This window comes from Opisthocomus hoazin, chromosome 17 (genome assembly GCF_030867145.1).
Source record: "Opisthocomus hoazin isolate bOpiHoa1 chromosome 17, bOpiHoa1.hap1, whole genome shotgun sequence".
Classification (NCBI taxonomy): Eukaryota; Metazoa; Chordata; class Aves; order Opisthocomiformes; family Opisthocomidae; genus Opisthocomus; species Opisthocomus hoazin.
The window spans coordinates 5,240,749-5,268,385 of NC_134430.1; the positions used below are offsets into that span (position 1 = coordinate 5,240,749).

Consider the following 27,637-nt stretch of genomic DNA (forward strand, 5'->3'; position numbering starts at 1 on the left):
TAGGGAGCGTGTCCTGGGAGTACCCCTCGCCGCAGACTCTCGCTGGGCAGAATGAATCTCCTTTGCACTGAATATTTTTGGGGTGTTGGTGTCAGGAGGAGGAGAAACAATGGCTGATTTGCAGGAGAAAAAGTCTTGAAATCAGTGTAGGGTAGCGTGGGTGCGGACTGGTTTAAATATCCTTGGTATTCAGTGGCAATCTTGAAGCAGCAAGCCCAGCTTAAGGCCCGGGTTGGGGATGCTTTCAGCTAGCTTCTCCCTGGGCTTGGTGGAGCCTAGCGTGACTCAGGACGTGCCAGCCCTTCTTGTAAGAGCTTCTCTTAGATAGCTGAAGTTTTGTGTGTTTATTGTGCAGCTAAGAACATAAAAACAACCGGTGTGATAGGTTATTTTAAGTGAATTTTGGGCGTCGTACCAGGGAGTGGCAGTTTTAAGGTGCTCGGATGAACGCATTACAGCCATATAACTCCAAACCGAGCGGCGAAGCACGACGTCCCCAGCCCGCAGCGGCAGAGGAACAGCCCGACGTGTGAGCCGGGGCCGTCGGCACCCGCTGCAGAGCAGCAGCAGGCGGTGGAGCCCGGTCAGAGCTCGCAGCATCACGCGTCCTTGGGGCTGGCGGAGCTGCCGCGGTGCGTACTTGGCGGGTGCCGCTGTGTGTGTGCACGGGCGGTGTTTATCTGGCAGGCAGCTCTTTATCAAAGGAGCGTGCGGGTCCCTCTTGGGTTCTAATTATAGCTTCGGTTTGGAAACAGCCAAAGGGAAAGCTACAAAAGGAAAAAGCGCTTTACCCCCGTGCTTGAAAAACTGTAAGGAAGGAAAATGAGCCCTGTTATGTTAAACCTTGAGTGTAAATGAGGCACAGTGTGAGTAAACACATCTGTGTTCAGGCAGGGAAAAAAGCCCACCCTTATGAATAATGCAGAGAAAAAAATCCTCCTATTCAGCTGATTGAGATCTATTGCTTATTTATGTTTAACTGTCGCTTCGGAAAGCAGTGTGCTGCTGGAGGAGGAAGGCTGTTTTCACGTGCGGCGTTACCGTCTCTGCTCTGCTGTCATCACCGCCCTAGGTACTCCGTCGCTGCGGACTCGGGAGCGGTGGTGATGGCATCACCTGCTGGGATGAAGCCTGCGCGTCCTTGCTCGCGCCGAAGTGCCGCTCGCTCGCGGTGCTCTGCCAGCGTGCGGGCTGCACCATTCCCACCGCTTTTATTTGCCCGGATTTTTGGTGCCTGCCTCATGTGGTGCGTGCCGGGCTGCCCACGCTCCCTGCCTCTGCGGCAGGCTGCTGGACCGAGCAGCCCCCGGGGATGCTGTCGGCACAGCGCAGGGGCCGGGGGTCCCTCCCTGTCTCCGCCAGCCCGGGCAGGTACCGGCTCCTTCGGCCGAGGAGGGCTGCGGCGCGACTGCCGCCTGCGAGGCTGAGGAGTTGGTGCGGTCGGGTGGTTTGGAGGCTTGGTTCTGCGGAGGGAAAGCTTCAGCGGGCGCCAGGCGTTCGAGGTGAAGTGTCGTGGTTTCTGCTCTGCTCTCGCTTGAAGCAGGGGAAGGGAGCCCCGAGAGCTGCTGCTGCCGCTCGCTTCGGGATAGGAAGCAACACTTGTATTAAACTGTCGGTTTTCTTAGTCTTTTTGGCAAACTGCTGATCCGCTGCTGCCTTGCGGCAGGAGAAGGGGTGGTCTGTGAGCAGCGTTGTTTTGCTGGCGGGCTGGGGCGTGCGCCGTCCCCGTGGCTCTGCTCTGGGTCCGACTCCTCCAAGTTGAAGCGAGTTTCCTTAACGGCTCCCACATAGACAGCCCTTCCAAACCCCTTGCTGCAGACAAGGCTCTAGTGACAGATACATGCTTTCATTTAAATTTCAGTGCTTTACCGATGAGCAAAGCCCGTGGATTCCTGCGGAAGGAGTTGTGTGGCATCCAGGAGGATTTCTGGGGCTAGACGGGAGGAGCTCCCGGCTCCCCTCGGTTGTAAGGCACTCGCTGCTCCATGCAGTCAGGTCATGTTCTAAGCCCAGTCTTCAATTTGACATAAATGATTTGCTTTCAGCAGATGGAGAGCTACTATTTTTTGCCCTCATTTAAATAGGAAAGCCGTACGATACCAGAAGATGAAAGAGGGGCACGGTGCTGCCGACATACAGTCGATTACGGGGGCCGGTCTAGTGAGAATTAAATCCGGGCGGTTGTAACGTGCCATCTGTGTTGCGCTGGGTGGTTTGTTTTTCCCCCATTCAATGAGGCTCCTGAAGTCTCCTGTTACCCTCCGGGTCCCGCAGCGTTGCCGGCTGGGCGGCAGCATCCCTTTTGTTCAGAACCCAAAGTACTGACACAAAAAGATGATGCACATTAATTCTACCAGGGGTTAGAAAATGCCAGCGCTAATTATTCCTCTGATAAAATATATTAAATACATTTTGAAAGGTGGTAGTGCTATACAGTATTTTAAAGTTGCTTGAATTTCTTATTGAGAGGCTTATTTTACTGTGTTCGAATTTCTTATTTTGTTTAAAAAAACCCCGAACAAACAGCTCTCTGCTATGGTTTTTTTTTAACTGTAGTAAAAATCACGTGTAGGATGCGTAAGTCGAACGCGTGCGTGGGGCGAGTCCTGCTTGTGGCATTGGCAGTTTCCTGCTCTCCCACTCGCAGACGCAGGTTTGTAGCACATGCACCAGCTCTTGAAAAAAGTGCATTTTCAGCCTGTGCGATCTGTTTCAGAGCGATGTTCTGTGTAGTTTCCCTGGTGAATTGTGTGCTTTTCACACACATTATGAAACGGGAAGGAACGCGTTTAAAAAAACCACGCTGTTGCTGAAACTATTTGATTTTTTTGCCTATTTTTAGCAGAAATTTCTCTCTTATCGTTGTCTCCAGCTCTTGCTGTAGTGGTAGCGTTTGGCGAAGCCGGCGCGTTTTTGGGTAGGGAGGTCGGGACCGTTTGTCCCAGCAGCATGATTACCGTTATCTGGCGCTGGGCATCGCCGCGAAGCCGGTGGTGTTTCTGAGAAACGAGCCTTCCTGGCGGGCAGTCCTCTTTCTTCTCTCTCTGAAAGAGTAAAACACGGGGAATTCAGGCAGTTACGGCACGAGCCATAATCGTTTTTCCAGGCTTGGAAGCAGAGAGAAGTTAGATTTTAGTATTACTACGCTTATTTGCGTGCCTGAAGAAGAGAGGCTGGAGCACCCTGACGGGTAGGAGGCAGTGACAGGCGCGCGTCTAAATGTCAGTTTTTGCTTGAGCCGCTGTAACTTGTCATGAAACAGCCCAAATGAGCAGCATCGTTCTTTTCAGAGAACTAACGCAGTGTCACTTAGTGACAGCCTTCCGGGAGCACAGGCGCAGCGAGAGGGTAATTCGGCATCCTCCGGGCTGGAAGGCTGTGTCGACAGGGAGCTGGTGGGATCCGTTCAGCTACTTTAAAATCAGTATTTTAGATAAATTCTTCTGCATGTGTGCAGGCTGGAAAAGGGGAATGGTTTGCCTTGGAGAGTGGTTGTCCTTTGACATCTGCAAGAGGAGAACCTGTGGAACGGTGTGGGATTGAAACCCGAGTTTTGCTGTCCTCAGCAGCTATTAATTAGCGTTGGCTCAAACCATGGGTGTTAGGAACAGGGCGAGCAATGAGCCGTTGTACTCCTTTTAAGCCTCAAACCTATTTTGTTGCAAGGATTTTGATGCAGAAGAGCAGGGTGAGTGTATAGGCGATGCAGAGCCTGCAGAGGTGTTGTGTGCTGGTGCTGAAGTCTTCTTGTCTGGAGTAGGAAGTTCTTAAACTTAAGAATGCTAAATATAAATACTTGAAGTCTTTTCTGATCAGATTTTTACTCTGAAATCTCTATGTGGGATCATATCTGAGTTTTGCTGTGATTTGCTTATTTCCGTAGCATTAAATGCCTTCTCTGCACTAGACTTGCGAAGAGCCTGCCTTTTCCAGGATGTCTGGCACCAAACCCTCATCCTCTACCAAAAAATTCCCCACATCCAGCATTTAGGAGCGTGGCAGCTCGGAGCAGGAGGTGAGCAGCGCTGCTCGGGCGCTCCTGCGAGAGCAGAGCATCCTCCGCCAGCGTCCAGGGAGCTCCTGAGGCACCCGCAGGCTCAGCAGAAATTGCCTTGTGAAGCAGGGATGGAAGAAAATTGAATTTAAATAAAAACCTGCTTGTGGTTTGGCTGTGGGCAGTGCTTTCTCCAAATGATGAGCAGCGGGGTGGGAACCTCGCTCTTCATGTCACAGAACCACGGAATCCCAGCCTGGCAGGGGTTGGCAGGGCCCTCTGTGGGTCACCCAGCCCAACCCCCTGCCCAAGCAGGGTCACCCAGAGCAGGCTGCACAGCACCGCGTCCAGGCAGGGCTGGGATATCTCCAGAGAAGGAGACTCCACAGCCCCTCTGGGCAGCCTGGGTCAGGGCTCCGTCACCCTCAGAGGGAAGAAGTTCTTCCTCAGGTTCAGCTGGAGCTTCCTCTGCTTCAGTTTGTGCCCGTTGCCCCTTGTCCTGTCGCTGGGCACCACTGGAAAGAGTCTGGCCCCGTCCTCCTGACCCCCACCCTGCAGATCTTTGTAGGCATTTCTAAGGTCCCCTCTCAGCCTTCTCTTCTCCAGGCTGAACAAGCCCAGCTCCCTCAGCCTCTCCTCGTAGGACAGGCTGCGTTGGAAACAAAATTCTGCGTAGCAAACATCTGCGTCTAGCAAAGTGTCCTGGGTACGGCCAGGACAGGGTTAATTTTCACCGGACTCCAGGAAGGGGCACAGTCGGGGGGTGGGGGCTCACCCCACCTGGCCAAACAGAGCCTGGTACTCCATATTCCATACCATGTGCCCTCATGCTGGGTTCCGGTGGGGGGGGGTGGCGTGGTGGGAACTCACTCGCGGCTTGGGGGGGCGCGGCGCCGGTGCTGTGCGGGAGAGCGGCTGTCTGGGTCGTGTGGTTCGTTGCTGTGTTTGCTCCTTATCTGTATCGTTGTTGTTCCTGTTCCCTCTGTTTGCTGTTCTGTTAAACTGCCCTTACCCCGACCCACCAGTTTCTGCCTGGTTCTTTTCATTCTCCTCCGCACGCCGGCGGGGGGAGGGGCGGCCGCGTGGCGCTTTTGTTGCCAGCGGCAGCCAAAACCAAGACACAAAGGTTCTTTTTTTTAAAAAAAAATAATATGGCTTCTTGGTTATGTAGCTGCTTACAAATCTCTTTGCTCTCAGTTGACAGCTTCAGGGAAACCATTTCTGAACATAAAACTTCAAAGCGAGGGAACCAGCCGTGAGCCCACACAGCGGCCGAGCGCTCTTGGGTCTTGCAGCCAGGTGTTTGCCTGCACCCAGTGAGTCACTGGTGCTGGCAGCCGCTGTGAAGTGTTTGTTGGGAAGGGCCGGGCAGGGTGGTCGGTGCCCGTCTCTGCATCCCCAGCCCTGCCGAGGGGATCCGGCCGAGCGGCGAGGTGGTTCTCAGGGGATGGAGGAAAGATGCGGAGACGTTTGCTCATCGCCGGCGAGACCCACCTTCCCGCGCCAGGAAAGGTCCGCGACTGCGGCTTTGAAATCCAAACAAGTGAACATTTCTTGTTCCAGAAACGTTGGCATTTAAAGGGAGAAAACTACTTCCCAAGGAAATGTTTGTTTGTGGACGGTCCCTCCTGTTTACGGCGCTGAGAAGAGCTGCTCCTCCGCTGTGCCCTCCCTGCAGTCGTCGTTTCAAGAGCATCAAGGCTTCTGAAGAACGCGCTTCCAGTGTGTGTTTAGATAATGATGCTTATAAATGTATTTATTCAAAACAAACACAGTAGGAAGCAACTACAAAGCAGGCTGCTTTGGCAGCTGGCGCAAAAGAGAGCTTGCTGTTTCCGTGCGTTCGTGGTGGGACAGTCTTGCAACGCGTCCACCCCGCTGTGCGCCTGCCGGGGCAGCGGCAGCTCTGCCCTGGGATCTGGCCGCGGCGAGTCTGCCCTGTGGCACGGGCTCAGGGTGAGGTGTTTTTGGCCGAACGCAGCTTGTTGCCCCTTGCACCGCCTGCTAGCATCTCTAGGAATTTTTGGAGAGCTGTTGATAGCGTGACTTGGCTGCGCAGTGGCTGGGGCGACTGCAGACGGGGCCGGCAGCATCCACGCACGCTAGCAAGGCGTCGCGGCAGGGACAGGAACAGCGGTAAGGGCTGCGGGAGCAAGTCACCGGGTGCTGCCACCCGCAAACCGATCGCAGCCCTGTGCCCGCCCTGTGGCTGCGCAGCCCCTTCAGGACCTCTCCTGAACCGAACCACAGATGTTTCTGGTTTAGGCAATTCAGTGTTGGGGTTTTTTTTGTTTGCTTTCCCCCTGGCGTGAGCGGCAGATGTGGGAGCTGGCTGGATGCTGCGTGAATCCTCTGTAGCCTTCCATTTAACTTGGATTTTATAGCTTTCTCACAGAGCCTGTCCTGCGATAATCCTGCAGAAACAAACTCCTCCAAGGCTTCTGGGGAAATGAGGTGACATAACGCCCAACTCGCAGCGTTCTGGAGAATTACCCTGGGGTGCTCTCGCTGCCTTCGTTGGGCAGTGCCAGCCTGGCCTGCCTTCTCCTGTGCAAAGCACCAGAGGAGGAGAACCAATCCACTGTGGTTTTCCGCACATCTGCGTCTCCGTCTAGCTCGGAGCCGTGCCACGTCTGGGTTTTGGCAGCATCTTTGCCTTGTGATGTCCCTGGTGCCCAGATGCCCGCTCATTTTCTTGGTGCAGGTAGAAAGCTGCTGTTCCAGGGGCCTCCACCTCTCCATTGGGTTTGGAGAAACCCGGCGCAGCTCGCCCAGGGGAGATCATGAGTAGGGTGTGATGCTGTAACCTGGCTTATGCAGGAGACCAGGCTGAAACGGGCCCTACGGCTCGTCCCCAGAGCTGGCTGGTGGGGCTTCTCCAAGCAAAGAGGTTTCGGAGAGCTTGGAGAGCCTGTCACAAATCTGACATAGCTCAGTATCTCTCCGGTGGGAGCACAGCCCCTGTGGGTTGCCATCCCTGCTTTTCCAAAAGCCCTCCCAGCAAAAAAAAAAAGGCAAAAACCAAAACCCAAACCAACCTGGTAAACTCAGGAAATTTGCATTGCTGGAGAAACAAATTCAGTGAAGGTCTCTAATGCTGCTTTGTTTTCACCACAGCGTTAGGAATAATATTAAGCTTTTGCATTAAATGTGAGGGAAGAGGACTTTGGAAAGCAGGAGGACTTTTCTCTTTGAAGCACTCTGGTTATTTTGGCAATCAGGATGAGTTAATTTAAAATTGTCGAATGGAATAATATGTAGGAGGGTGACATGTTGAGATGTTTCGCAATTCTAAGTATGTGTTTTGAGCAAATGTTTGTATGCCGAGGCTGGGGCTGGGGGGATTGGAAGGTAGATGGGATTATGTGCTATTTGCTCCGTGTAAGCAGTGGCAATTTATTGCTGCAGATACATGTGATGCGGCGCACAAAGATTAATTCGATCCTCTCTAAAGCATGATTATTTTGAGTCCTCTTTATACCTTAAATAGATATTCTTCTCATGTGATTTCCATCTTTTTGTGTCAACAGCCCAGGCTAAAGTTGAAATAAACATTGCATCAGCTTAATAACGCGGGCTGTGAAGAAATCTGCTCTCCATTACGGGGATTGTTTGGAACCCTTTTCATTTTACATTTTTCCAGTGTGGGGTGCAAAGACCTCATGAATCCTGAAGCCTGCTCTGTTTCACTGGACCTTTCTTGTGCAAATCAATGTAGTTGATCAACACTGATAAGTCCCACCTGGAGCAGAGCATCGTGGTTCATCATGCTTAAATATCCCCCTTGTTAGTTCATGATGAGGCTCTGTGGCCTATTTCAGGGACATTCAGAAGGGAGAAGGTGTTAAAGTTGGTTGTGGCCGTGCAATTTCTGATGCTCAAGTAGCAGATTTCTCCTCCCAGTTGCAGTGGTGGAGAAGGATGCTGTAATCCCGCAAGCCATTGCAGGCTGTCTGGGGTTTTGGCGTGGCGTGGTACGGGGAAGATTGCCTGGTCATGTGTGTGTCCTCATGCGGTTGGACCCGATGGTCTTAAAGGCCTTTTACAACCTGGAGGATTCTATGATTCTCATCTGCTCTGCTCCCACTGCCAGTGGGGAACAGGGACATGGAGAAAGGGAGGAGCTCAGGACAGCCCTGTGCAGCGAGACCCTCTGCCATCTCCCCCTTCCCTAATCTTATTTCCATTTTTTAATCGTTGGCTCTTGCCAGGCTGCAGACCTGGTGCCAGGGCATTCAGCAGTTTGGAGTCGGTGTCATCCAAGTGGTGTAAGATGCACGGGCAAGTGTCGATGGAGGTGTTTCTGTCAAAGCAAACCCTAGCAAAACGAGTGATTTGTTTGCTGTTAGTGACTTTGTAGGCTGGAGGCAGCAGGACAGGGTGGTGTGACTGGGGACGGTGGGTATCTGTGCTTGTGGCTTGGTTTGAATAGCTTAATGCAGACTTCAGTGTTGGAAAGCTCTTGACTGAGACTGTTTGTACCTCGGTTACAGCATCATCATGACAACAGAGAAGAGTCTAGCGGCAGATGCCGACAATTCCGAGCAACAGCAAGCCAAGGAGGAGGAAGGAGCTGCTGAAACACAAAAGCAAGAGGCTGCCCTAGAGGAAGGGGCTCAGCAGAGGTCAGAGGGACAGCCTGCAGCGGGGCAGAAGCCGAAGGCCTCCAACGGCGATACGCCCACGCACGAGGAGCAGAGCAAGAAGGAGCGACGCACCTCCGAGGGCCGGGGTCTCTCCCGCCTGCTCTCATCCTTTCTCAGGAGGCCCAAGTCTCAGGTGTCCGAAGAGGACAAAGACACTGATGCTCCAAAAGAGGTGGGAGGTGACCAGAAAGACCCGGGATTAGGAGCCAGCCCCGATGAAGACATCCTGGTGAAAGCCCCGATCGCAGCTCCTGAGCCTGAGCTCAAAACCGATCCGTCACTAGATCTCCATTCCTTAAGCAGTGCAGAAACACAGGTAAGACGTCCGGTTCCGTGTGGCGCGCTTCCTTCTGCTCTTGAAAACGTGTCTTTTCAGCCAAAACTAGGAAAACGTCATATCCTAGGGTGGTAAACTTGATCAGAAAAACTCGTGAGATGCTAAAAAGGTTTTTGTCAGCTCCCTGTGTTGTGTCGCTTGCTTCCCACTCTGGTATTTCTGTATCAGACTGTCCTGCAAAGTACCTGCTCCTGAAATTGTACCAACGCTTCACAGCATAGCTTCAAACACCCCGTGCTGTCTCTTTACTCTGCTGAGGCATGGGAAGTCACATCAGAACTAGGGTTCGAATTCATAATTTATGACGGAGCAGTTGCTCATTGGGACATCCGTGGTGGGTGCAGAATAAAGGCAGGTCAGTGGCGTGAGGTGGAGACTGCAAGAGGAGGTGAATTTGGGAGAGGGGTTCTTCAGCTTCAAGGAGCACGAGCATGGCGTTGCAGGACTTGGGGTGATTGTTCTGCGTATTTGGTGCTGAGCTGGCCAAATACAAATATTTTCTGCTTATGCATCATGTAGAGAGGGATTTCTGCACAGCACGTGGGCTGAGCCCAGCTGCTAGTAGCTGTCTGACATCTGCTCTTTACAGCCAGGGTCGTTTTTCCTGCAAAATTTGAAGTTTTTAAAGCACAGTGGAAACTGAGGCAGAGACACTCACAGGGAGGCATTCACAAAGCTGCAGCTGCCTGTTGGTTTGGGGGTACTGGATGCCCTCTCTTTCTCCTTGGCAGGTGTCTCAGGTAATTGCCGCTCTGCCATTGCAGCTTCCCCGAGTTAGAGAAAGGTGAGTGCTCCTTCTCCTGAAATGCAGATTTCTTAAAACCCAACCAACCTCCATGTATCGCAGGAGTCACAGCACCTTAGTGGCAAAATCTGGATTACTCACCCCGCTGCCGTAACGTTTTGAATGCGCTCTGGAGAGGTGTTACATGTCCGCAAACTCTAGGTTTCAGCTGACTGTTTGAGCAGTGCTCTTTACAAGTTAAAGCATTGCCAGCTGTAGGCAGTAGTTGTAAATCCACCTCCTCAAATTTACAAAGGTGTAGAGAAGGTAATAGGTAGTAGCTTTTTCTTTCTTATCCCAAATTTCTGTGCCTGTGAGAAACATGGGATGATCCCTGCTTGTGTTTTGTACCTCTGAGGGCTGGGATTAGCAGAACGGGGGGAGAGCTGGAAATTTTAATGCAATTTCAGCCCAGAAATCATGTCTTCGAGAGGAAATGGGTGATTTTTTTTTCTCTACTTAACTTTGATTTGCTGCATCTGAGTGCATGTGAGTGTGCACCCCCAGCCTTCCTTCCCCATGGGCTGTTTGTTTCAGACGAAGCATTTGTGCTTGCTTGGGTGTTTTGGTTTGGTTTTTTTTTTTAGTTCTTATTTTAGATCGACGTCAGTGGCTTTTTGAACTGTGACACTCGGCAGATATTTCTGCCGTGAAAGCATTTGTGAGGTGCTGCCTGTTTGATAAATGCTGACCGACGGGCATTACGAGCTTTGACTGATTCCCTGCTCCCGATTGTCCCGGCCCTGCTGGAACAGAAGTCAGCAGCTTGTGGACATTATTTAGTTTTTAAATGCCTCCATGCAGTTGTGCCTGGACGTGATTTCATGAGATGCGATGGGCTGAAAAGACAGGGTTTTGCTTTTCCTCTGCCGCAGCTGCGTGCTCCTGCTGCATCGAGCCACTTCCAGCACTTGTCAGAGCCTGCCGTGAACTCATTTAACCTGCTGAAATGGCAGTGAAAAAAAAAACCCAGCTTCCTTCCTCCTCCTGTCCCCAAACTGCGTCTTTTTCTGCTGTTTTGGTGAATTAAGCTGGCTGGCAAAGTGCTTCGATAGCAAGGGGAGGGTGGTATGAAGGCTGCCTTCCCTGTCTGGTGGGAGGGTGCCGCTCGGTCAGCGCAGACGGCCACGAAATCTCTGCGCTGAGCCCGCTGTTAGTGCCGCTGCTGCCGTGCTGCGGGCGGTGGGCTGGGGCAAAGCGCGTCGCCCAGGGCGGCAGCGGGTGCGCGGGGTGTCTGGCCTAGGAGGGGAGAAAGTTACCAGTCCAAAAGGGGCAGCTGTTAAGACCAGGAAGATTTGCATGATGTAATCTGTCCTGATTTCTCTATCAAACCCTTTTTCCTTTTTTATTATGTCCTTTATTAAGTGAAGACTTCAGAATGACTTGAAAGGCTGTAAAAATTAGCCTCGTTACCTTCCTCACCCAAGCTGCTGCTCCGGGTCCCGGGTGGCACATTTAAGCCAGATGCTGAATTCTGGGGTGAGGTCCCAGCCCTGCAGTGCACCTCTGCGTGCTTGTTTCCTGTGATGGTTTTTTTGCTTGACACGTCTAAATTGCAACGTGGGTGATGTGGGGGTTTCAGCCTGCGCAGGAGGAGAGGAGGGACGACCCGGAGCCGGACAGCAGAGAGCTCGGCGGCAAGGAAGGAGGGGAAGCGAAGGAAGAGTGCTCCAAGCCAGAGCCGAAACAAGAGACTCCGGAGACCAAAGCAGACAAGGATTTGAAAGCTGCCCAGAAGGCAGTAAAACGACACAGAAACATGTACTGCAAAGTTGTCTTGCTGGATGACACCATTTTTGAGTGTGCTGTGGATGTAAGTACTTCTGGGGTTTGTTTGTGCTTCTCCTCTTTTCCCTCTCCCTTCTCCTCCCCTTGAAAAATCACCACAAGCACGATTTCACAGGGGCCTAATTTGCTGTCAGTGAATTACATGACAGGCTGTACTGCAGAACAATCTTGCTGTAAGCTAGAACAACTTATTTAGTGTCTTGTAAAAATCTCTGGGTGCCTAGGAATCTTATTTTTAATATCGTTCTACAATTTCCAAGGTGCCTTGGGTTTAAGAAAAAAAGAGGTTATCTTACTTGCTGTTCATCATCTCTCTCATTTGTATCCCAGGCTATAGTTTAGGTTTTTGTGTTAGGTTGGGATTGTCTAAATATCTTCTGCCCCTTTCCTTAGAATAAAACAGGTTGTCAAGTTGATTTGTGCTTTTCTGTTCACCCAAGGTACATTTGCCTATCAGGTTGCTGCCTAACATAACTCCTGGAGCTTGGACGTAAAGAAAAACATGTTGTGTTTAGCCTGCAGTTGAATATATTTGCAGTAAACAATTTAAAATGATTATGTTGACTTACAGCACTGCAAACCCCTTCATCTGAGAGCTTTTCTTTTGCTTTATTTTGTGCATTCTCTCACGGGGCCGTCTTGCTGTCAGGGCAATAAAAAGCTCGCGGAAATCCCCATTTCAGTATTGAAGCACTTGTCCAGAATATTAATAATCCAGTACTTAACCACTGGAGCATAGTTCCATCAGCTTGTTTTTCCCCAGTCCTGCTGGCTAAATGGGCCAGGGGAGGGTGCCTGGGCACAGGGCTCCTTGTGAACGCGTTCCCTTGGGTGATCCTGGGCAAGTGGGTCAGCGCCGGCATCGCTGCTGCTACTGCCGGGATCAGCTCGGAGCATCACCGCCCCCATCGCCTTCCCCTTTGCCAGGGGTTTTGTGTGCAGCCCCCAAAAGGGAACTGTTCCCCGAAACGCTGGTGACGGCTTGCCGTGGCTTCGTGCGGGGGCTGGCTGCAGCGATGCCTTCAGATGCTGGCAGGCTGCACGGACGCTGGCAGTGGGGTGCTCGGTCCTGACTCGAGCGGGACCTCAGGAGTCTCTTTCTGTAGGTCCAGAGGGTCGCGGTGGGTGCTGTGGAGAGGGTTAGGAGGGCCCGCTGTGTCGGTGAGGCCCTCTTGACTTGACAGGTTCCCTTGGCTTTAATGCCAATGTAATCCTACTCTAGCATTTTGAGAATTTATTAAGACTTAATTGGGAAGGAATTGCAAAGGTGTAGGCAAAGACCAGCACAAATGCTTTTATCCAAGAAGAATAAGTGCTTTCAGGCGTCCTTTCCAGTTGACAGCCATGGAAGGTTTTTGATTCCTGTATTTACCAGTTCCTGCAGAAATATCCAGGCTAACACACGCACTGGATTAGCTACAGAGTCCCAGCGCCTGCGCTAAGGACCGTGCAGCTGAAGGACTGGTGTAGAACAGGCTACAGTCTTGGATCAGTTGCCATGCAAATATGACTAAAAGGAGGATGCGGGCACAAGCGATGCGTTAATAAAGCTGATTTTGCGTCACTGGAACTGTAGTTTGTTTTGAGCGGAGCCTCCAATAGAGTTAGCTGCTGCTGGTTACCAGAGTTCTGTGCCTCAGGGATGTTTTTCTTCATGCTTTTGGACTAAAAGGGTGTCTGTTCCTAGGGCCAGTTCGCTTCTGCAGGATTTGGGGAAAAAAAAAGAAAAAAGAGGAGATAGGAATGCCCAAAGTGTATTTCTTGAGGCAAGAAGTTGTGTGTTAAGCAGCTTTTGGTGCATAAGGCAAAGCTGGAGAAGCTGGGTTCCGTCAGCAGGTTGGGTTGATGAAAAGGCCGTGGAGATGATGGTCCCTGGTTCTGAGCCACGGTTTCTCTTGTGACCCTGCTAAGCCAGGTTGCTCCCAAAACGGGGGGCTGTAGCAGTGGGTTATAGCAGCATTTTTGTACCCTGCATTGGTCATCTTTTGCTCAACACCTGACTGACAGCCTGGAGCTGGGAGGTATCCGTGCGGTGTTCTTAGGGAGGGAAAAACCATACGAATCCTCGGTGTTCATGGAGTCGTGTTGAGAAGCTCAGCTTGGAGGGGCTTCAGACACGGAGCTGGTGGTAGCAGCGAGACCGGCTGCAGTTCCCATCGCCTCTCTGGTTTGAATTTTATGCCTGATGCTCTTTCCTGTAAGGGGTGCTTGCTCAGAAACGGCCAGGAGATCTGATTTGGAGCTACTCGGGACTATTTTCCCTGCCTGGCAGCGCACAGTGTGGTTTGATTACGTTCCCTTTCTCCCCTCTCCTGTGAACGGGGGCAGGCAAAAACGAGCCCGTCCCTCCGCATTTCTTTTGTTTATCTGCAGAAACACGCCAAGGGGCAGGATCTACTTAAAAAAGTCTGCGACCACCTCAATCTCCTGGAAGAAGACTACTTTGGTTTGGCCATATGGGACACGCCGACCTCCCGGGTAAGCAGCTGCTGGTGCATGATGTTCTGCACCCAGGTGGCTTCCGCTCTTTCAAAGGATCAGCTCTGCTTAGAGCTCCTTTTGGTGTCCTCCCCAAAAAAGGACCAAGAGGGTCATCACAGAGGCAGAAATTGTGAATAAATGACTACAGGAATGTGGATTTTAGTAAAAAAGCTGTGTGAACTTGCATTTTCACCTAGAGAAAACTCATTATATTAGTTTACTGCAAAATGATACCATTGATTTTTAAAGCTGTAGCTCGAGGAGTTAGGGGAAGGTAAGGCTTCTCTCACTGTTGTTTTTATTTGTGATTTTAAGAATAGGTTAATTACTGTTAGGCTGTAGAAGGTGAGCCTGAATGTCGACACACTTCAGGGGAACTTCACAGTCCTGGAGCCTGTGTCCACCAAAAGCGTGAGGCTGAGCGGTCACCAGGAGTGAAAGCTGGCTGCCTTGGCACTGGTGTCATTTTGTGTGAGGTTTCGTCAGAGCCGTCCAGAGCAGTTTTGAGTTGAGTCGAAAAAACATGCGTGACTCTTCATACCAAAACTCTTACTCACATGGTTTCAGTTGAAGGTCTTTGTTTGGTTAGACTCAAGCAGCGTCTTATCTTTTAAACCCTTGGTTACGCTTTAACTCAAGCAATTACTCAAGCCCTGTTTCGTGAAGCTAGCCGAAAGTGTGCCCAGTTGAAAGGAAGGGCCCGCTTTTCCCTCCTTCAGACCAGTTACGCGGGTCCGCGTTCTGACTGTTCCCAAGCTTCACCTGCGGCAGTCGCTTGTGGGCCAGGTTGCTATGGCTGACAGGCATTTGTCGTTAAATACTGAATAGATGCAAGGGTGAGTTTTTAATACAAGGGCAAAAGAAAGCCCAGTGCTATTTGAGGCAGGCAGAGCTCTGTCATGGGTTTGTTTTACTGTCTCTGGTTTCTTGCTGTTTTCTTGTACGTGAGATTTGCTTCCACGTATGTACCCTGGGTTTTTTACTCTAGGGGTTTGCTGTGCTGGCAGAGGGAGGGATAGGTGTACTTTTAGATCCAATTAAGAGCAGAAAGGCTTTAGCTGGAGCAGCTCAGCTTCTCCCATGGGTGCTGTGGGCAGCTCGCCGCTGCATCTCCCAGACCCCCAGGACATGCCCTTCTCATGCCCAGGCGTGCTGGCATCTGTTCTTCCGAAAGCAAAAGCGTGCACCTCCTTCCCCCGCAGCCGACAAGGGCTAAGGGGCTGTGCAGCTTTTTAACCGCAGGGATGAAAACAGGAGATTTTGTCCAATTTCTGTCCCAGAGCTGGGAGCTGAGCGAGGTAAAGCTGCTGTGCATGAGTTTAGCTCCAATGCAGAGTGAGCTCGGTGGAAGTCTGGTTTGCTCTGACAGGGGAAAACACCATTTTTGGGGTTTATGGGGAATATTTCTGGTTATTTTTATTGAACTTTGGAATCTGAGGCTCCATCTCTCTCTCTTGCTGTAACTTCATACAAGACCAGACACCGAGTTACTGATTCACAGGTGGAAAGGACCTTAATAGGAAACCAACGGATGGGCTTCTCACCTCACCCGCAGCTGTGCAGAGCAGGCGGAGATACACATCTGTGCTCCTGGACAGGGAAGGGCTGTATGCAGGATTTTCCAGCTTGATATTTAGGGAGTAAAGGTTTCTGGGGATGAGCATTTTCCTGTATAGGAACAGGAGGTGGTGACAGTGGGAATGGGAGGTTGTGACAGCGGCCAGAGCGTCTGGTCAGCACCGAAGGAGCTCGATGGTCACGCTGCTCTGAAAGGGAGGATTGTTTCCCCCTGATCCATGACACAGTGTGGACGAAATGCCGCTAATTGCTGTACCCAGCACTGTCTGCTGGATCAGGCAGGCTGAGTGCCGAGGATGCATGACTGCACCCCGGGCTCGGCCGTTTCCACGGCAGTGGCGAGCGGTCGTCGCACCAGTGTGGACGCAGAGAGGCTCTGCTTGAAATGGTGGCCCTGAAAAGACAGCAAGTGGCATGTCTAAAGTTCAGATGGATTTCATATCCCCAGTTTTATAGGTTAGAGGGGCAAGCATATAAAAAGAGAAGATTAAATGCAAATATTGCTGTCTCCCTGCCATGAAATTACGTGTCCTTCTGGTGAAGACAGATTAGCTCAGGGGATTCAGTGGGTTAATTCCTTCACCTCGGGAGACCTGGACATCCAAATCCTCCTCAGGGCTCATGAAAATGAAGAAGGTGGTTTAACGTAGCCTCTCCAGGAGGGCTGCGAGCACCGCGCTGTCCCCTTCGGCGAGGCAGACCCTGAGCTCTGCAGAGGGAGAGGCTCAGGCTTGACGTGCCGGGAGTTGCTCACACTGTGCTGGCAAAAGCAGGAGTTGTTTTTTGTTTTTTTGAGGCTTGTTTTGCACCACCATCCCACAAAACCCCCAAATTACAGAGCAGGGGGAGGGAGGGAAGGATATATTTCTAAATTTGTAGCTGAGATAATTACTAGAAACTTGAGTCATACTGAAAAGAGACGAAGTGTATGTCACGCTCCTGTAAAAAATTCCAGCCTTCCCCAGCGATGAGGGACTTCAGCGATTAGGTTGTGAAAAACCGTAGCTAATAATAGAAGGTCTTGGCGATCTTTGTTCTGAATAGGGTAAGTGTGGAGACAGGGTGCCCAAGATGAGTGCAGACGTCCTATTTGCCTCGTTTTAAAGGTTCTGGAGGAAAAAAGTGTTGCACAGTTGCCCCTCGTAGCTGGCTGTGGCTGCAGCCGTACCCGCTGCTGCGTGCTTGCAGCCCTCGTAGGCTGCGCTTTGCTTTTCCTCCGGTGCCTCGTGCCTCCCCTGCGCGTACCTGGGAGGTGAAGGGTTGGAAATGCAACCACTGAGACCGCAGACTGCAGTGAGAGTTGTGAAAAACGCACCGTTTCTCCCGTTTCCATGGCTGCGTTCCCGTCAAACGTTGTCTTTTTGCCGTATTTTTAGCGAATTGCAGTTTTCTGTGGTGTTTCTGGAACGTCTGTCAAACTGTGAATGTTTTTGTCCTCTTACAGACATGGCTGGATCCTGCCAAAGAAATAAAAAAACAGGTTCATGGTAAGTAGATTGAATTTGACGTGTGGGTGGGTGTGGTTTCTCCCCCCTTCCCTAAATAAGCATGGCTTTGGCGGGCGACGCGGGGGCCCCAGGGATGGGGGGGAGTTCAAGTGAGGGTGTCTGGCAGGGAGCAGCACAAGTTCAAGTAGTCTGCGCATCCTTTCACTTCTTCCTAAGTACTTACTGATGCTCTAGATTAGGAAAAAATGTCATTTCTTTGGGAAAACATAGCTTGGGGGGTGTTCGCCCTCTGCAAACCCATGCGGTGCTTGCTGCTACGCAGTGCCGAAATGGGAGATCTGCTCCCTGTTGGGGGACGGGAAAATAGGTGTCGGTGGGAAGCATTTAAACCCCAAAGGAGACTGGGAGAGCCTGAGCGGAATTGCATGCTCTGGCAAGTTTTTATGGACGCTGAGGCTGTTTTGAGGCCCAGGTAGGGGGACTGGAGTGATAAATGGCTCGAGTAGTATCAGGGCAAATGCCAGATGCTCTCCAGAGGTGTATTTTAAGGTCTGCTAGCACTGAATTAGTTCAAGATGAGGGCAGTGTCAAAGTTCAGTAGTTTTAGAGGCTTTTCTTTTCTCTCAGAAACAACTGTGCTTCGAAAGTAAAATACTGTTTCATGAAAGTAAATTACTGTTTTACGTATGCTTTTGTTGGGGGGTGCAGTGTGTCATTAAGTACAGATTAGGGGGGAAATGCCCCAGGGCTAAGAGTAGGAAAAGCTCCTGCTCTCACCAACTCCCTTTTGAATCGATAGCAGGATGTGTGTAAGGGCAGGAGCTGCTCGTGCTGTGCCGTGCCGTGCAGGTAAAGTTCAGCTCGTAAGCGTAATGAGCAACCTGCATAGGAGCCTGGTCCCCTGAGATGGGTTAAATGGAAAATTATTGGAGTTTACTTCAATATATGTTGAATATGAAGATGTGTACGCCAGTGTATGGTGGTTTCGGTAACCTCTGCTACCTAAAATGCCTTCTTGGAGTAGCTTGTTTTGAACTGCGTAGAATGGAAACAACATGCCATGTGTTTTACCCCAGTGATGGGGTTGCGTAAGAAGTAAATCCATGAACGCTGTGTCCCCCCTCCTCCCTTTTTGAGATCGCAATAAATCTCTGCGCAAGTTAACCGCAGGGGTATCTTTCTTCTCTTTCTGAAGTAAATATTATTTTGAACTATAGAGTTTCAGGGCGCAGCTGGAGGGGGTTGTAGCTATGAAAATTACTTCGAGCACTGAGTGGCTTGGTCAGGGCTGTTTTCTGCGGGTAAAGGTGGTTATTTTCAAGGCAAAGAGGGAGTAACCCCTTGAGCCGTGTCACCCGGCCAGCCTGTCCGTACCACGAATTCTGCCAGTTCTGGGTGTGATTGTGTGGATTCTCGCTCCAGTTCCTGCCCGGAACGGCGCTGGACGAGGTTTGCAGCCAGCTGTGTTACAGCAGTTAGGGCTGGACTTGTAAAGCTCTTCCTGTCTCAATGCTGGCTGGTCCCTTCCAGAGGTTGATGCTTGTGTTGTGCTGAGTTTAAACTGCAGTCTGACCACCCGCCCACAGTGCGTTGGGCTGCTGAGTGAATTAGCACATCTGCTCCTTACGAGAAATTAGAAAATTGGGTCAAGCGATAGAACAATACTAATTCATTAACTCATAGCACATGCCTGACCTCTCGTCATGAATCCTTTTCAATCAATGAAAAAATATGTGAGGAATTTAGCCTCTTAACAATGAATTTTTTTTTCCACAAGTTGTGGTTTATTCACATGCATATGCCTGCCCTGCCTGGGTTTTCCTGCTTGTATTTTAGCACCTGTAAATGAAGTTGTAGCTTAGACCGTCTGCTTAAGCAGCAGCTAGCTGTGCGAGCGAGCAGTCTGAAAATCAGAATTCTGATCCGCTGGCTGTATGCTGAAGATCAGACTGGATATCCCCAGCTGCTTGTAACGATTGACTACTGTGAAGCTGTTTATTTTTCTCAGCCTCTTCTCTGTCATTGCAGGAGGCCCCTGGGATTTTACCTTCAATGTCAAGTTCTATCCACCGGATCCCGCGCAGCTGACGGAGGACATAACCAGGTGAGGTACCCGGGCATCCAGGGAGCTCGCTGAGCCAAGGAAACCGCTGGGACTGGAAGATTGAAAAGAAATTTGTAATATTTGGATGTTATTCCATCCTTCAGCGAGAAGATCAGATGTCTTGGAGGGTTTTTTGTTGATTTGTTTTTAGTGGATGTGTGGGATGCTCCCACTCTCCACTGAAGTCCGCGTGCATAAAGCAGTGTTGTTCATAGTCCTGGCATGTGTGTGTTTGTGTAGAAAAGTAAAATTTTAGTTAAAAGCAAGATTTTCTGAGCATAACTGTCCTCTACTCCCTTTCCAGAGTAGAGGTGACCTTAAGTCCTCCTGCCCTCCATGCTATTTACTGTGAGAACGTTACCCCATAAGTGAAAATAGAGGTAGAAGTTAGAAACAAGCTTCATGTTGCATTCATCAGTGGCATAAAAAAGAGATTCTGTTTGATCCTTCAATTTCTTAAGTTTCTTTATGCTCTCTGTAAATAGCATTTTGCTTTCCCCCCGCCCCAGGTATTACTTGTGTCTTCAGCTTAGACAAGACATCATTACGGGGCGGCTGCCCTGTTCCTTCGCAACTTTGGCTCTGCTGGGCTCGTACACGGTCCAATCCGAGCTGGGAGACTACGATCCCGATCTACACGGCCCAGATTATATCAGTGAATTTAAACTGGCCCCAAACCAGACAAAAGAGCTGGAGGAGAAGGTTGTGGAGCTTCACAAAACGTACAGGTAAGGTGCAGCGGCTGGGGGACTGGTTTGTGCCTAGCAGCCTGAAACAATGGGAATAATGGGGTTTTCTGGTATTTTCCTCACTGCTGTCGCGTGCTTTTGGTTTCCTGCTGCACTGATTTTTATGTTGGCAACAGAAGCTTTAACAGTAAGGTGTGAATTTTCAGCTTCTAAGAACATCAGCTATTTAAAAAAGATCTAATAATTTATCACCAAATCTTTCTAGAAGCTGGAATTCATGTTTCCTACGTGAAGAAACAACGATGCTTTTAGCAAGCAGATGCAAAGTCTTGCAGTTGGTTACTAACAAGTGCTCTTTTTCAACAGTATAAACATGAAAGTATGCAGAGTTTGCTTGTTTTAACCTTGCCCTTTGTCTTTTTTATTAATATTTGCTTTGGGATTTATGTAAATTTTTAAATTTCGATCTGGTTGGAGCAGGTCCTGTATCTTTGTGTATGTGCTGTAGCCTACAGCGTGTTTGGGGCTTTCTACTGCTGTTTAATGAGTAACACTTTGTAACGTGGAAGTATTCCGGGTAGTGCCGGAGGTACAGACCTGCGGTTAGGCTGTCCTCCTCGTGTTGCCCAGCACGGCCGTGACCTGGGCGGCTGCCTGTTACTCAGACAGGGTTAAAGGACTCCGGGGAGTCCCCCTGGTACCAGATTAAAGGGTCACAGCAACTGAACCTCTTCCTCATCTTACTTTGAGCTTATTTTCATTGATGCTCTCAAGTGCGTGGATTGCAGAAGGTGTGTGAGAGCGGCCAGCCGGCAGCTTCAGCACCCTCCCAGAGATACATTTGGGTTTTAAGGGAAAAAAAAAAAAGCACGCATAAAACCACTCCGTGATACTGAGGCCTTCAGCCAGCAGCCCCTTGACCTGTGAAGAGCGACTGGCTGAGTCTCGAATAATGAGAACAGAGCAGAGACGGGACCTTCTCGCAGGCAGATGGGAGCTAATAACCTGGGTGCAGTAGGGAAGGGTGGACATGTGCCCCTGGCTGAGGTTAAGGCTACAATTAACACCTCGCTCAACCCCGCAAATCAATACCTTAAATTGATTCCCCTCCATTTGCACTGAGAGGAGAGGAAATGAGGGAAAATAAGTACGAGGCCGCTGACAAGCTTCATGACTTGAAGTCAAAGGCCAGTAGCTGTGCTAGAAGTGGCAGATCACGTTGCTGAATTATTCATGGCTTCATTAAAAGGATACTTCAAGGTATGGGATGTTGTTATATTTAATCTGCTCGTGCCTGCAGGAGGAAGCAACGTGTACCCGTTTCATTTCTGGTCTGTATTCTGTGAACATTAAACTGTCAGAGAGTTCTCGGTCAGAAAAATGTTAAACCATGCTCCATCTCTTGCTACTTGATTTGGAAAGCACAAGGCACGCGTTGGAGATGGCGACTGCTCCTGGCCCTGTGCTGGAAGAGTGGCTTTGGCTGCCCTAAAACCTCCGTTTACATCGCACACAAGATGTGTGTGAGCGCCCAGTAAGGAAGACATCAGAGCAGGGAACAAAATGAGATGTATACAGCCGAATGCTCTCCCAGCAGAGCTGTTAGATGTACCTGGTACACCAGAAACTTACTAACGAGGGCACTTCAATAGCGTTGCTAATAGCCTCCATTCATTATCGGGATGTTTCTGTTCAGCAGAGTTGTGCCTGTTGCTCCTCCTGCAGACAGGGTACCATCTGTTCCCAGAAAACGTCGCATTCATCTGGGCTGCCCCAGTAGGAATCGCTGCTGCATGGTCTGCGTGGTCTCAGCTGTCCTGGCGTTTGCTTTGGAGAACAATAGCTGGATCTGGGGGGGGCTGGAGGCAGGAGGTCTGGGAGGGCAGTTCCTGGCACCCTCTGCCTTCAGCAGAAGGGGTGTTTGTTCCTCTGAGTCAGGTTTTGTACCCCGTGCCGCACTGCCTCGCTCTCCTCTCTGGTGTCTGCACGGCTCCACGGAAATAAGGTGCATTTGTTATACGAGGATGTCTCAAAGCACAGATTTGTTTTATTCAGAGGTATTTAGTAATTCTTCTTCTGGGCACCAATTTGTGTTGAAAGCAAAAGAAAATCTAACAAGTAAATGGTTGTGTGAACTCTGATCAGTCCCCTCCTGAAAGCAACAGTTACAGGAATCTCAAGCCCTTTCTTTCCCCAGATCCATGACTCCAGCCCAAGCAGACCTGGAATTCCTTGAGAATGCAAAAAAGCTGTCCATGTATGGAGTTGACCTTCACCAAGCCAAGGTGAGAATCAGCGTGTGTGCACCTGCCTGTGGATTTTGTGATTTGATTCTCTTCCCTTGCAGGAGCAGGTTTACCTATTTCAGGAGGCCCCTTTTGAAAGCTGTAGGCAGTAAGCTGGCTGCTGGGACAGACAGACAGACACACAGCAGAAATGCCGCAAGCGCTGTTGCAAGCATTGTAAGAGGAGTGATTCTTCCCGATTGCTTATTATTTATATATGACAGGAAGCTTTACAAAGCTACTGATGCAGACAGGCCCTTGCTCTGAGGAACTTAGAATAAGGCTCTGACCCTGCAAGGTGAGCTGCGCCGCTCAGAGGAATGCAGCATAGATTCTAGACCAGCCCTTTGAGCAAACAGCATCACAGGAGAGATCTGCAGAAGGGAGGAGGTTGGAAGGACAGACATGAAGGCAAAGCAAGCCTGGCCCTGGCTGCATAGGGAACTGGAAGCTGAGGTCTGGGTGGTGGGGAGAAGAATTCAGGAGAGCCTCGGGGGAACACCAGAGGAGGAATTTGGAGGACGGACATTGACCTGAAATCTGTAACTCTGACACTGCTTAAATCCTCATCTGCTTTCCCAGGACTTGGAAGGGGTGGATATCACTCTGGGAGTCTGTTCCAGTGGCCTCCTTGTTTACAAAGATAAACTGCGAATCAACCGCTTCCCTTGGCCCAAAGTCCTGAAGATTTCCTACAAACGCAGCAGCTTCTTTATTAAGATTCGACCAGGGGAAGTACGTCCGGACTTCTGTGTGCTTGTGTCTTCTTTAATTGCCTCCTAATTATCACCAGTGTGTATGCTTCGTTAAAACAGAGTGGGGTAGGGAGCGAGCTTTTCTCTGAATGGGCGTTTTACACTCTCTTGGTGTTGAGTTCAGGTGGAGCCCGCTGACCTTGCTGAAGCTGTGAAACGGGGGGGGGGGTGACGGTGCAGACGCCGTGTCACCCAGCACCACCTCCTGGCACCGCCTGGTGTTCCCGGCGTCCGGAGGAAAGCAGTGGGAAGTTCACAGCTGAGATTGGGAGAGGACTAACGCCTTTCTTTGGACACTGAGCAAGACAAAGGCTCTTTGTCTCACTTAAAAAAAATATTAAAAAAAAAAAAAAATGCAGAGGCATACCTTTTCACTCAGACTGCCGCAGAGGGGTGGCTGCCCTGAGGCTGCCTCTCATGACCGGGGAGATCCCTGGAGCAGCCTGGCCACTGGAAACACAGCGGGGAGGGAGGCTGTAATGGGTCTCTGCCTCTTTCCTCCTCGCCTTCTTCCTTCTCCTTTGACCGCCATGACCCAGCCTTGCCGGGAAGTTGATTTTTGTCCCCATCCCATAGCTGGGCAGCGTGATGGGGGAGTAAAGCAGTCTGAGTGGCTGCAAAACCCACAGCACGCTCCTCTGCATTATCCCGGTGCGTCCCGAGAGATGCATGGGGGTTGTGGACAGAGCCTTGTGTTTTCTCGGACCCGAGCTCACATCATGGAGGGAGTTCAGCTGCTCTTGGGCTAGACCAGCAGTTTACACCGCAGCGGAACAGGTTGATGGGCTGGGGACTGGAGTCCTGCCACATTTGTTTCTTGCTATACCTAAATAACTTCTGTTTTCCACAGCAAGAACAGTATGAAAGCACAATTGGGTTCAAGCTACCAAGTTACCGGGCAGCGAAGAAGCTGTGGAAAGTATGTGTTGAACATCACACGTTTTTCAGGTGGGTTTTCTAAGCGGTCGGATCACCTTGAATAAGGAATGCTTTAGATTAGCTGCTGTAAATGAGCACTCCTGCAGCATTCCTCAGGGTTTCACAAAACTTGCAGTGAAATGGTTGCAGAGACATTAAGAGTTTAAATAGTAATAAATTTCTAGGCTTCGGCTTCATACGATACAGAAGTCAGAGGTCTTCTAGCTTATGTAGATGTGGGGCTTATTCTTAATGCATGTTTTGTGAATCAAGCGTACACAGAGATTTGTTTAATTTGTATTTTAATTGCTCTTTACCTGCTGCTTCCTAGATCTGGAGGTATGATTTTTAAATCGTGCATGTGGTTTTCAGGCTGACTTCCACTGAGGCCATCCCGAAGAGCAGGTTCCTGGCACTGGGCTCCAAGTTCCGCTACAGCGGCCGGACGCAGGCGCAGACGAGGCAGGCGAGTGCCTTGATCGACCGACCCGCTCCCCAGTTCGAGCGGACGGCAAGTAAGCGAGCCTCCAGGAGCCTCGACGGAGGTGAGTGTCTGCTGCCTCTTCCCTCTCTGTGGCTGGATTCTGCAGGATGCTGCTTAAATACTCCTTAAATACTCCCTAAATTCCCTGCTTTAAAAAAAACAAAAACATAACTTCTCACTTTAATATAAGACCTGGATATAAAGCGCGAACTGATAGTAGTACTAGCAAGAACTGACTGACAAAAAGGATGTAGGTGGGTGCCGAAGGCTTATGGCAAAGTTCTGGTTGTAAAGATACCTCCTCAATCAATCTCAACACATTTCCCGTTGAGCAAATCAGGAATTAAGCTATTCTAGGGGTTTTGTTTAATGTAGCTTCTTACATAGTTTTCCTTGAGGGGGAGGTTTTTTGCCACAACTGTTTGAAACCTTTTCAGCGTCTGTTAAAGCGATGCTGGTGTTGCTGTTTGTGGCGTGTCGATCAGGTGGGCTCGTCCCTGACGTTTTTTAAAGAGCCGGATAGCAGCAAGCTGGAGGAGGTGAGGCATAGAAGGGGGGGTGCCTAGGTTTGCTCCCCTTGAGCTAGTTCATGGGGTGCTTGTCAAATTAGGACCCAGGGAAAGGGGAGAATCCCTTTGCACCAAAGGCACCTGACTGGGTGGGAACAGCCCCGAGGTTGTGCTGCCAGCCGGGAGGGAGCAGGGCTGCCCCAGTGCCCCGTGGCCAGCAGCAGCCAGGCTTCCCTTGCTCCTGGCCTGGGTTTACGGGGCTCAGCGACACCCCAAGCCTGGGCTTCGTGCCTCAGAGCTGGGAGGGGAAGGGCTGCTGGGTTTGAGCTCCGTAGCGCAGCAAAGCAGAACGCCTGCTTGCCTGCAGCCCAGGCACAATGCACGCAGGCGAGGGGACCAGCACTGCTGGTTGCCCCTTGGCCATGCCCTGTAGACCGGTACCACCCCAGATGAGTAGAGAAATCCCTGCTGCAATCCCGCACCCAAACGTCAGAGCTTGGAAAAGAGCAGCCTGTGAATGTAACGCTTCTGTCCCCATTGAAGTCTGCAGCCTCTTTCCATCTGCTGTGTGGGCAGTCGTTAACATGTGCCCCGTTTCTTCAGCTAAACGTGCGACTCAAAAAGTTGAGTTCAGAGCCGTAGAGGAAGAGAAGCAGGAGGAGGTGGTGGTGGTTGAGGTTCCCGAACCAAAACCCGCGGATCAGATCCGAGAGAAGCCAGGTATAGCTGTGGTGGTGGCTACAACTCTCTGCAGCGCCTTTCCTGTCCTTTACATGCTTCTTCCTGACCACTCAAAAGTTTCACCAAATCTGGCGGCTTTCTCTTTCATTTCTTTGCAAGAAGAGTTTTGCAGTTGGAGGACAGACACTCAGGCAGAGCCCTGGCTCTGGGAGACTCGTTAAATTTCCGCCTTGCACCTCGTTAGACTGTAATTCTTGCGGGGAGGTGGGGAAAAGTTTAGGATGTGCTGGCACTGGAGAGTTGTCTCCCTATTAAATTTGGGTGTTTTTGTACATGTGGATTAGAAAACTTTAAAGTTTGATCTTGAAACTTCTTGTAAAGCTTCTGTAATTCTTCATCCCAGGACCTGCTTGCCATTTTTTAAGCCTGTTCTGGATTTTTTTCGGAGTTTGAGAAATGCCGCCCATTTTGCTACATGGAGCTTCTATTTCTCTAGATAGGTACTATTTATTAATAAATATTAGTGCCCTTAAGAGGTGTGTAGGTACAACAGCGTGTTTGAATACTAATAAGCATATCACAGCAGCTTTGTCAAATATCTGCAGTCCTCGTCACTGAAATAGCGAATGCCGGTGGTGCATTAGGGCCGGGGATAGTGTGTGCACCCGCGCTGTGTGCTGCCCCACTGCCCTCCTTCCACCCCGAATTTTTTACAGCGTGCGTTTGACATCGCTGTTTTGCTGCTATGAATCCTAGACCAAGCTTTCACGCAGCAGTGCGGCAGGCTGTCTCCCCGCCACCGCCTTGCTAGTCGGCATCGCCTGGCAGGGAAAACCCGGCGCTGGGAACGCAGAAGGTGGAGAATGTGAGACGCCGGGGTTGATGGCGGTGTCTTCTTAATTTGTAGATTTGACGTTGATCACTCAGGTACGTTTAATTACAACTGCTAGTTTTTAGATAGGTTTTTATCTAGAGGAGCCTGGGTGTGCTTTTCCTGGATTTTACCAGCCAATACCTGCATCTTCCCAGACTTTGCAGGCAGAGTCCGTCCTCGTGCTGCAGTCGAGAGCCATCTGCGTGTCTCCACGTATCCCTGCCTGGGCGAGAAGCCTGCAGCAGCTTATTTGTGGGTTTTTTTTCCCCTTTCATCCAATACTCTGTTGGGCCTTGCAGCACCAGAAGGACTGATACGCAGTTGTATGGTGAAAAATTATTATTAAGCTCCCTGGTTTAAAAACCTCCGTGCTGTTCCAGCCGCTGCCTTGGAGAGGGGTCTCCTCTTGCTCTTTCCTCTGCTGCAGTGACTGTCGTGCATCCGCGCAGTTCTCCAGCCGCTGTATTAACACGTGCAAACCTCTTTCTAGCCAAACATGCTCTTGAAACTTTTGAAATGAAACCCATTGCAGAGGAGGAAGAGGAGGAGGAGAAGGTAGAGGTGGTTAAGGTTCCTGTTGCCGAACCAAAGTTACCGGAGCCGTTGCAGACGTGGTCAGGTACAGCCGCAGCAGCGTTCGGCGTCGGTGCGGCTCCCGCAGCTGCCCGTGCTGTGACCTGCTGGGTTGAAGTGCTGCAGTGCTGTAGGACAGAGGTTGAGTCGTGTGCGGTGGTGTTCATTGCTATTAAAATCATACTCGGCTTTGCAAGTGTGCTGTAAGACGCGAGCACTGCTTATCGGGGTGAGATGCGGAGGTGCCGTGCCGTGGCTTGGCTGTGTGCCTGCGTGTTGAAATGAGCGTGCAGTGGCCTCTTAACGCTCCTCTCTCACTGTCCCTGCTTGTGAGGTTCATTCCCTGAGCTGTGGGAATGTGCAGTGCCTGAAAATCAGGTTCTGTGCTCTGGGACTGCTGGAGGTCACCTATACTCTGCTTTTTTTCTTAGCTAGGGAGCCAGCTTCTTCCCTAGCTGGGTTTTTTTTTCAGAGCAACATCACTGCTGCAGACAGATACACCCTAATCAGAATTAAAAGCAGAGCTGGTTAGTCATTGCAGGGAGAGGAGATTGAAGCTGTGGCAGGAGGTAACTGGGAACTTCACCCATTTTCTTGAATGTTTTAAAAGATACTAAACCAGCCCCTGCGCTTGGACTCGAGGGTATTCCATGGGACGGGCTGCAGCAGAGCAGACAGCAGCGAGTGTCAGACCAGAGTGCGTCCAGGG

The 27,637-nt window shown here is 50.5% G+C and overlaps 1 protein-coding gene across 16 annotated transcripts in view; it reads left to right on the forward strand.

Annotated features, from left to right (window-relative positions):
• Window positions 1–27,637, forward strand: part of EPB41 (erythrocyte membrane protein band 4.1) — a 95,362-nt gene that overhangs the window by 36,113 nt on the left and 31,612 nt on the right. For 10 of the 16 annotated variants that reach the window (XM_075437782.1, XM_075437784.1, XM_075437773.1 and 7 more), the window contains exons 2-13: window positions 8,488–8,956; window positions 11,344–11,574; window positions 13,923–14,027; window positions 17,053–17,095; window positions 19,085–19,160; window positions 19,670–19,888; window positions 22,047–22,134; window positions 22,717–22,869; window positions 23,740–23,837; window positions 24,180–24,352; window positions 25,404–25,520; window positions 26,846–26,974. In XM_075437782.1, the coding sequence (XP_075293897.1) occupies window positions 8,488–8,956; window positions 11,344–11,574; window positions 13,923–14,027; window positions 17,053–17,095; window positions 19,085–19,160; window positions 19,670–19,888; window positions 22,047–22,134; window positions 22,717–22,869; window positions 23,740–23,837; window positions 24,180–24,352; window positions 25,404–25,520; window positions 26,846–26,974 (1,901 nt within the window). The remainder of the gene's footprint in view (window positions 1–8,487; window positions 8,957–11,343; window positions 11,575–13,922; window positions 14,028–17,052; window positions 17,096–19,084; window positions 19,161–19,669; window positions 19,889–22,046; window positions 22,135–22,716; window positions 22,870–23,739; window positions 23,838–24,179; window positions 24,353–25,403; window positions 25,521–26,845; window positions 26,975–27,637) is intronic. The other 6 variants (XM_075437786.1, XM_075437787.1, XM_075437788.1 and 3 more) reach the window with 3 other exon arrangements.